This window comes from Euleptes europaea, chromosome 4 (genome assembly GCF_029931775.1).
Source record: "Euleptes europaea isolate rEulEur1 chromosome 4, rEulEur1.hap1, whole genome shotgun sequence".
Lineage (NCBI taxonomy): Eukaryota > Metazoa > Chordata > Lepidosauria > Squamata > Sphaerodactylidae > Euleptes > Euleptes europaea.
In genome coordinates this window covers 24742109-24751610 of record NC_079315.1, presented here as the reverse complement: position 1 = coordinate 24751610, position 9502 = coordinate 24742109, and the positions used below count along the sequence as shown (strand labels likewise).

The following is a 9502-nucleotide window of genomic DNA, read 5'->3' as shown; positions in this document are numbered from 1 at the left end:
CTGTTGGACACGACTTCTCGGCGGCTTCCTTCCTACCCACCCCCTCCCCTCCCCACATCCTCGAAGATAAAAAAAAAAGCCAAACAAAAATATGAAAAAGAAAAACTAACCCAAAGAGACACATGCATTTCTAAAACTAGGATTCAGTCAAGTACTTTCTAATTTTTTGGAAAGAAACCCCTTTGTTCACAATCAGACCATTACCCATGGGCCTGGCTCTTCCATTTCGTATTCACACACATATGCACACACAAAAAAATGTTCTTTGCGTGAACAAGGAACCGGGAGCTCAGATTCCATGTGTGCAATTTCCTATTTATGCTACGCTGTTCCCCCTCATGCGAAGAGCTGATGGGAGGCAATACAAACAGCTTCACTCCCCATCTTGAGATCCGCCAAGAGAGGATTCTCCAGGCTCCAAAGCGAATGGAGCTGGGTCACCCCGAGCTCGCCGCGGTGTTTATCGACTCCCTCCCCTCCTTCCCTCCCCCGTCGCACCAAAACAAGACACGCCACATATAAAAGGGGGGGGGGGAAAGGCAACCATTCTTAAAAACCAAAATAATAATCAGTGTGAGATGTTAAATTTGACAAGCAACAGAATGATTATGAGGACCCATCTGATTGGTCCACAACCTGCATAGCTGTGCTGTAAGTTTGGTTCTATAGTTTAATGGGTTTTTTCTTTTTTTCCTTTTTTTCTTAAAAAAGTTACTTCTTTGCTATTTTCCACATGTTTAAAACTAAACAAAGGAAGGAATATTCTATTCACAAGAACTAATCCTCTTTCCCACCCCAAGTCTCCCCGGCGGGTGGAGGAAATAACATTACTTTACATGAAAAAAAACTTAATTGTGCTGTATTTGTAATCCCTCAGGCTGAGTGAACGGAGACATGGGGCCAAACAAAAACGGCACAGAGTCAGTCACATGAATCTATTAGAAAAGTAACCCTAAAATCATAGCCAATGCTAACAAATAGCTTACCTGGAATAAAAGATGACAAGTCACAGACAGGTATCTAGGAATTCTCTCTCTTTTTTGTAATTTTTTTTTACTAAAATAATTAAAAAAATCACAGTATTTTAAGAAATAAAACCCCCACAGGGATTTTGAGCACAATTTTGTTTTCCTTTCTTTTAAAACTTTGTGGTTTTTAAATTTTTCTTCCATTCACTATCTGGCCCAGCAGTCAGTCTCTCTCTCTCTCTCTCTCGCACGCTCTCTCTCTCTACATTTAACCACAATGACAACAGGTAGTACTGACAAATGCAGAGATTTGTATTTTTTTTAATTTCCCTTGGTTAATTCTGAGGTACTAGGAAACAGGTGACTGTTTTAAGCAAAAAGCAGTTTTTATTTTGTTTTGTTTTTCTTCTTTTTCTAAAGCGTTGGTCAGTCATTCAGTCTGGAAAAAGCGTAATATGTATATTAAAACTAGAAAAAAAAGCGCCCAAACTTGGGCGCTGAAAGTTGTCCCCCACCGCACTCTTCCATCCTCATGACACTTCCATTCTTGAAACAATCCGAAGTCTCCATGGCAAAGCACGTTGGCGTTAACGCGAGGAACGTTGGGGAGTTTGCTTCTCAAGTCCAAATGAATGTAACTTCCCATTGTCAAAATCCAGAACAGCCGCAGCGATGTAAAGGAGTCACATATTTCATCGCCCTCACTTAAATAAATTTAATATATGTACACACACACACACGCACGCGCACACACACACAGGTACCAGTGCTTTGAAAATAGATCATTCAGTCCTAAAAGCAGCTTTGATTCTTCCTTGTCCCCCTCCCTACCCTCTCCCATCGATCACTGTTCAAGTAGGTTGTTTGAAATCACACCAGGTGTTCATTCACTTTTGGCCTCTGCATTCTCTTGGAGTGATTTATCAGCAGCAGCAACAATACAGACGGCAGTTTCGTTCTTGTGGGAAAAGTCCACCACTATTTTCGTGCTGCTCTCCATCTCTTCTGCCAATGGTACCTTAACGTTATCCTCCACGCCTTCTTTCGGCTGGCCATCTTCAGCAATCATTCGCTTGGTTTCATTCAAGGCCCTGGAAATCCAGCGAGTAGAGAATGAGATGTTTAGATACAGAGGCATCGCACACTTTCAACATCTCTCTTGTGGAACCCGTAAAGTAATGGCCCCAAACACAAGTAATGGCCCCAACCACTTTCCACAAATTCTTCCTGCTAAGTGGCACCAATGTTTATATACACCCGAATGTTCATATATACCCGTTTCTGATTGGGTCAAGCTATCTAAGAGAAGCTAAGAGAAAATACACTGTTGTTTCAATCACCCCTGATTTCAGAATTCCATAACCAGGACTGCATGCACTTTAGAAGAAGAGTTGGTTTTTCTATGCCAATTTTCTCTACCACTTAAGGAAGAATCAAACCGGCTTACAATCACCTGCCCTTCCCCTCCCCACAACAGACACTCTGTGAGGTAGGTGGACCTGAGAGAGTTTGGAGAGAACTGTGACAGGGCCCAGGGTCACCCAGCAGGCTTCATGTGTAGGAGTGGGGAAACCAACCCGGTTCTCCAGATTAGAGTCCACCACTCCTAACCACCGCTCTACACCACTACACCTAAGAACAACAAGGCATTGGGAATTCTGTGCCAAAGTAATCCAAATTCTGCAACAAGAAAAATAACCTTACATGATCTGTATAAATAATGCAAATTAAGCATAGTCAAATGATTTTCCTGCTTCTGCTAATCAAAGAGAGCTGGCAATGAACTATTCAAGGCAATAAAATCCCTTCTGTGACCATTCGAAATCTTATCAAATTCCCCATTTCCTTCATTCTTCCTTTTGCTTCAGCCATCTGCCCTGTCCACTCGCCTCCTTCTTTCCATGTCGCCCCATTTATACCTGTGTTCCTAAACTAGGGTTGCTAACCTCCAGGTGGTGAAAAAAAAAACACTAGTTAGCCTGCTGTACAGTATGTTTGGAACACAATACCAGCATCAATGCCAAGCATTAAATGAATGTGCTTTAATGCAAAACAGCAATAATATTAAAGCAAACAAACACCCAAAATGTACATCAATACCTATCAGTTTATACACGTGACAACGAATTCAATTGTTCAATGATTACTAAAGAGATAATGCTGAAAATGTCCATATAGTGTATCTCACAGTGTTCAGAACCAAGAAGGTCGTGGCAAAGAAGAGGTGTAGCAAATTTTCTTCTGCATATATCCCTCATGTGTTGCAACAATGTGCTCAATCCAACGATCCTTCAAGGTGATTTTCTAAGGTTGTTACAGGCAGCAAGCAGGGTTTGTGAAGGTAACTCAACCTTAGAAAATCACCTTGAAGGATCGTTGGATTGAGCACATTGTTGCAACACATGAGGGATATATGCAGAAGAAAATTTGCTACACCTCTTCTTTGCCACGACCTTCTTGGTTCTGAACACTGTTGTTTTGCATTATAGCACATATTCATTTAATGCTTGGCACTGATGCTGGTATTGTGTTCCAAACCTCCAGGTGGTGGCTGGAGATCTCCCGCTATTACAACTGATCTCTAGCCAACAGAGATCACTTCACCTGGAGGAAATGGCCACTTTGCCAATTGGACTCTATGGCATTGAAGTCCCTCCCCTCTCCAAACCCCACTCTCCTCAGGCTCCAACTCAAAAATCTCCAGGTATTTCCAAACATGGAGCTGGCAACCCTATCCTAAGCAGCTGCTGCTGCAAAACAAACAAACAAGCAACAAAAAACCTTCAGTGGCCAGATGTGGCATTTTAGGCTGCAGCAGAGACCTTAATCTGCAACCCAAAGACCAGTTTTTCCCCATGTTGCAAGGGACTCATCTTCAGTATTCTTTCCCTCACTCTACGCACAGTGGATGAGGAGGTATGGGAGTAACCAGGGCCTTTACAGAAAAGCTGTTCTTAGGCCAACTTACATGCCGTGCCTCAGTACGTGCCTCTCCCATTCAGAGCCTTCTGCAAATGATCGACCACAAAATTCACATGGGAACCGTTTTTCCGGAGGTCCATTCTCTGAGAATCTCATGGACTCTACAGGAAAACATTAGATAGGTTAGCCTTCACTACGAATCCCCATATTTCTTCTTTAAAAACTAGAGCATGTCGTTTCCTTTGAAATCCTCGGGAATGGAAACAAACAGTTCCTCTTACAGAAAATAAAGAGAGGGAAATCTGAGTGTAAAACCTAATTAGCTGATACCAATACACTAAATGTGATCATTAAGCTATACACAAATCTGGATTCATTAAGCAAGCGTGACACTTAGAAGCTCCCATTTAGGTACTCATACAGAGCCCAGTCTTCATCTAATGGAAACTGAGAAATATTTAACGTTTGGTGTTTCCTTGTGCATACTCTTATCAGTTCCTTCTCCCACATCAAAACATAGTCAGTCAGTCATTAACCTTATGTCTACATTTTCCATTTTATTTCTGCTCTTGTTCTAAATTATCCTTTTTCTTATTAGACTTGAAATGCAATTCTAGGTTCGAGAATTCCTTAGTGCTGCTGAAGAAAACCTGGCAATATTTTAAGGGGCTAGAGATCCCTAACACAGTATGTCTCAGCATCCAGACAATAGTTTTGGGTATAACGAATGCATGCGCAAACGAAGCACTTCCAGCCCCTCGGCAACCATCTCGTGTAAAATAAATGCTTCTCATCTCCAGATCAAGAGTTTGCAAAGGAGACTGTGTGTGTGATATGGCGGCTAAGGCGGCCAATGCAATTCTGGGCTGCATCAATACGAGTATTGTGTCTAGATCAAGGGAAGTAATACTACCACTGTATTCTGCATTGGTCAGACCTCACTTGGAATACTGTGTCCAGATTTGGGCTCCACAATTTAAGAAGGATGTTGACAAGTTGGAGCTTGTCCAGAGGAGAGCGACCAGAATGGTCAAAGGTCTGGAATCTATGCCCTACAAGGAGAGACTTAAGGGGTTTGTTTAGTCTGGAGAAGAGAAGGTTAAGGGGTGACATGATAGCCATGTTTAAATATTTGAAGGGATGCCATGTTCATGAAGGAACTAGCTTGTTCTCGGCTGCTTCAGAGACTAGGACACGGAGTAATGGATTTAAACTAAGAGAAAAAAGATTCCACCTAAACATTAGGAAGAACTTTCTGACGGTGAGGGCAGTTCGATGGTGGAATGCGCTGCCTTTGGGGGGGGGTGGAGTCCCCGTCTTTGGAGGTCTTTAAGCAGAGGTTGGATGGCCATCTGTCGGGAGCACTTTGATTATGGGATCCTGCAGGGCAGGGGGTTGGACTGGATGGCCCTTGTGGTCTCTTCCACCCTTGTGTGATTTTGTGATTTTTTTGTGCGTACAAGAGATGTGTCACACAAAACTGTCATGCACATGAACAGGAAGCAAAAGGCATGTGCCCCCCTGTTCTTTTCACAGTGTGATAACATCCGACAGGTCGCAGGGCTGCCAACAGCCATCATAGGTCCCCAGACAAAGATTCCCTCTGCCACATCGCCCCCCCACCCCGTGCCCCAACCCAAACATCAGATGAAAATCAATCACTTGACTTGCTTGCTTTTTGCAGCAGATGCAGTCTTAGCAAAAAAGGGAGGGAAATAATTCTAGTATTCTTGCATATTCCCCCCCACCCCCGCACACACACACCACCACCACCATGGTGTGAACATACAGGTCAAAGAGATGCTAGAAAGGGAGACACGGTTACTGGCTGTGGCTGCTTTCAGCACTGGAATTTCAGATTTCCATCCAACCCTGTTGAAATAAATGGGAGTTTTGCCACTGGCTTTCATCCGACATGGAGTTCTTATGTCCAGCTCTCCTGGAAACAAGAAGTCCAACCAGACACCTGCATGATAGAGCTGTTTTATTAATCTGGGTATGTCAAGAATGTGGTCACGATCCAGCCAAAGTTTAAGCACTTCTTTGTCCCAGTGAGCTAATGATGTGCTTTAATCTCTCTCCTATTGAAACCAGTGGGCCTTAGAAGTGCTGGATCATGCCCAGTTAGCATAATTGAGCATCCACGCAACACCTCGAATGCACTGTGGACGTTCCAGGCACAGGCCCCTGTGTCAACAGGGGCACAGGCCACCAAACAAAAGATGAAACGTGTGTTTTTTCCCCCTTGCAAAATTAAGATGATCACCACACAGGCCATTAAAAATAATTGCTTGGACTATCTCGCTTGATTCTTTTCACTGAAAATGAGATGGCGCCATCTGCTCCAAGCATTAATTCTTTAGTGGGGATTATCTTGAGCAAGAAAACAACAGCATGCCAATGCCTTTGCCTTCCCGGATTCCTCTCAAAGTACATAATGAAAGAAATGGGGATTTTGCTTCATTTACTGCTGATCTCCGCTCGCCTCATTTCCACGTTTGGTTATAATGTACACAGCTCATGAGCCAACTTAAGCTACTGACAATCACACACACAAAACACACACAGTGCCTGCCCTTCTCCTCCCCACCCCCAAGCTGGCTTCAGCATTGGGAAGCTGTATCATCACTATCAGCCCAAAGCATTCCCCCCACTTTTCATGCACTGATTGCTGAAAATATCTATCAAGGAGCACACATTACTTTAGAGATTTTTGTCCTCTTGATGTTAAAAGCATCTTTTCACAAAATGCTGATCTTTATCTGCTTAAGTATGTCACAGTTTGGTCCTCGAACATAATTTTTTTTAAAACAGAACTAGGCTGGGGGAGGTAATGCCTGAAATTTTATGCTGAAAATCCTAAATTCTGCTATTATATCAAGTGCACACATTTGTATACATTTGCTTCAATTTACATATTTTACACCAATTGTAGAAGTTCACAAGTTTGTCTTCCCCTGATTGACACACTCCGGAATCCGGAGCTCTGTCTTCAAATCTTTTTTTGCAACAATAGAAGGAAATAGGTTTGGTGCAGAAGATAACTGTGGTTCATGAAGAATAAGTCTATCAATAGCTTTTACCCACAGTAGCTAACAATGATGCTCAGAGGCAGCACACTTCCGATTATCACATACTAGGGAAAACATTTATTTTTAAAGTTATGGAACACTAACTCTCCTTCTGTACAAAAACCATATAATGAATAGCGGAGACCAAGAACTTGTGCAGTTTAGTGGCTAAAAAGTTATAAAGCAAGATGTCTTCAATTCAGACCTCTCCTCTGCCTGTCTAGGTGACTGATCCCTCTCACAGCCTCTGCCCTTTTTCGACACTATGGCCTACCTTCTAGGATTGTTGTAAGGAGTATTTAAAGTGATCTAAATCCTCAGAAAGTGTTAAGTTAATGCTAACTATTATAATGAAACTGGAGTTGGGCCTGGACAGATGTGTATTATAGACTTACCTAAGAATAAATATAGACATGTATACTCTCAATTCCTGTGAATGTTGATTGAGTAAATGAGGGTTTTTTGTTTGTTTGTTTTTGCTTCAAAAAACTCAAGTCAAAAACTCATCTTTTGCATATTTGGGCAGGGAAATTCTGGTGAGCCAAAAATGTTAATTTTGGAGAGGAGGGAAGAATCTGGATATGGTTTTATGTTGGGCATAAGAAACGAGAAAAGAACGCTGACCTCTTTCTTCTGCCTTGGGACTCATCTCCTCTTCTTTTTCTTCCTCATCGCTGGTGGAACTCTCCTCTTTTTCCTTCATTTGTTCCAACTGATCTAAGTTAACCCGTCCAACCAGCTCAAAGTTGCGACTCACCTTCAGAGAAGAAAACAATACAGGGGAACTCTGTTTATTTGGATCATGTGTATATAATATACAGGCTTGAAGTTCTCCTCATGGCAATGGGAGGGCAGTTCTCGGATTCTGCAACAGCATCTCTCCCACACAATTACAGCAATGATCCGAGTCTCCTGAAGTGTTAAATAGAGCACAGCAAAGACAGATGGGCTTTTTTGGTAGAGCTCCCCTATCTAAAGAAGGGGGAAAGGCCACAAGACCCCCAAGGCAGAAAAGTGCTGGGCGGGGGGGCTCATTACCAAAAGCCACCAGCCATATTCTGTGAAACCCTCCAGTAAAAATGTTTGCTGAGGAAACACAGACAGAATAACTTGGGTGAGGGTAGCGAAAGAGGGAAGAAGCACAATGGAAGAACAGGATGTACATTTGTCAAGGTGCTCTGTTGCCACAACTGGAATTTTGTTGTTGTTATTTCCAGCACTTCTCTGCCAATTCAGATTCTCCAGGCAGCTTGCAAAACACATAAAATCAAAACATCAATACATTAAAAAACCAACTTCCTCCAACACAAGTGGCTTTTCCACTGGAGGAATATTTATGTTCTTCACTTATACCCTGCCTTTTTCTTCGATAGGGACTCAAGATGACTTGTACCCTTTTCCTCTCCTCCACTTTATCTTCACAGCAACCCTGTGGGGTAGGTTAGGTTGAGAGGGACATGGTCATCTAGTGAGCTTCCATGGCAGAGTGGGTCTCTCAGATCCTCATAGAATAGCCACGTGTTGGAGGGTGGCCCCTCAGGCTTGACGGAGGCTTCAAACTTTGCTTAGTGGAGTGATAAGATACAGGCCGATGGATTCAAATCGGGGGGGAAAGTACCAACTCAAAAAGTTTGGGTGCCGTGCTCCTTAGTTTCAGCAACTTGGCAGTCTACTTTTACATCCTGGCTGTATATTTTTAAACCAGTGTGGTGTAGTGGTTAAAAGCAGTGGTTTGGAGCAGTGGACTTTAATCTGGATAACCAGGTTTGATTCCCTTGGGGAAGCATTTAAAGGGCGTGCCCAGGAGCAGCCGGGGGGCGGGGGGGGGGGGGAACACACAGAAGAGCTAAACTCATTCCCAGGAGGCAAAAATAGGTAATTGGCAGAGCAGAGTGTGGAAACTGGGTGAAGAGAACGCCCCCCTCTTCTTGCTCTATTCAGAGGATCTTCTGGGACCCTTGCCGAACTAAAGCAACCCTGGAGAGTGAGAGAGCCCTGGACTCAGACCCAACTGCAGCAGAACCTGACAGTATCCTCCATGAATTTGCTTAATGAATTTGTAAAAGCTAGGAGGAAGCATCGTGGTCTTGCTAATTATGGGATGAAGAAATTCTTTGTTGTAAAATTTGGAGAAAATGGCAGTTCATCGTGGACAACCACCGTCCCTCTGAAGCTATGTGGAATTTCAGAATGGGGAAACATGCCCTGACAGTCATAGCTAGCAAGGGCTTACCTTATGCTCATCTCGAAGATGAGCATCCAGCTCCTCCGTGTGCTTGGTCTCGTAATAGCAGAGTTGGCATTTGTAAGGTCTTAGCTCATTGTGCTTCTCTATGTGCTGCTGTAAGCTCTCGTCACTGGAACAGGTGAAGGTACACTTGTCACAGCGGAAAACAATTCCCTGCAAATATTTGGACAGCTTGGAACGGCACACTTCTATGGGAACCACTCGTTCTTCTGTTGGGTAAGGGGAAAAAAAGGAAGTTCCATTAATTAAGAAATTATTGTGGTGTTGCGCACATAAGGTCAGTTGGCCTCCAT

General features: G+C 43.2%; 1 protein-coding gene across 2 annotated transcripts in view; it reads right to left on the bottom strand.

Moving 5' to 3' along the window:
• Positions 1-845: 845 nt before the first annotated feature.
• The window catches only part of ZNF462 (zinc finger protein 462), an 85120-nt gene continuing 76463 nt past the window's right edge, over positions 846-9502 (bottom strand). For both annotated transcript variants that reach the window (XM_056848829.1, XM_056848830.1), the window contains exons 9-12: positions 9195-9418; positions 7586-7718; positions 3937-4051; positions 846-2059 (exon numbers count right to left, since the gene is read on the bottom strand). In XM_056848829.1, the coding sequence (XP_056704807.1) occupies positions 1852-2059; positions 3937-4051; positions 7586-7718; positions 9195-9418 (680 nt within the window). In that variant the 3' untranslated portion in view covers positions 846-1851. The remainder of the gene's footprint in view (positions 2060-3936; positions 4052-7585; positions 7719-9194; positions 9419-9502) is intronic.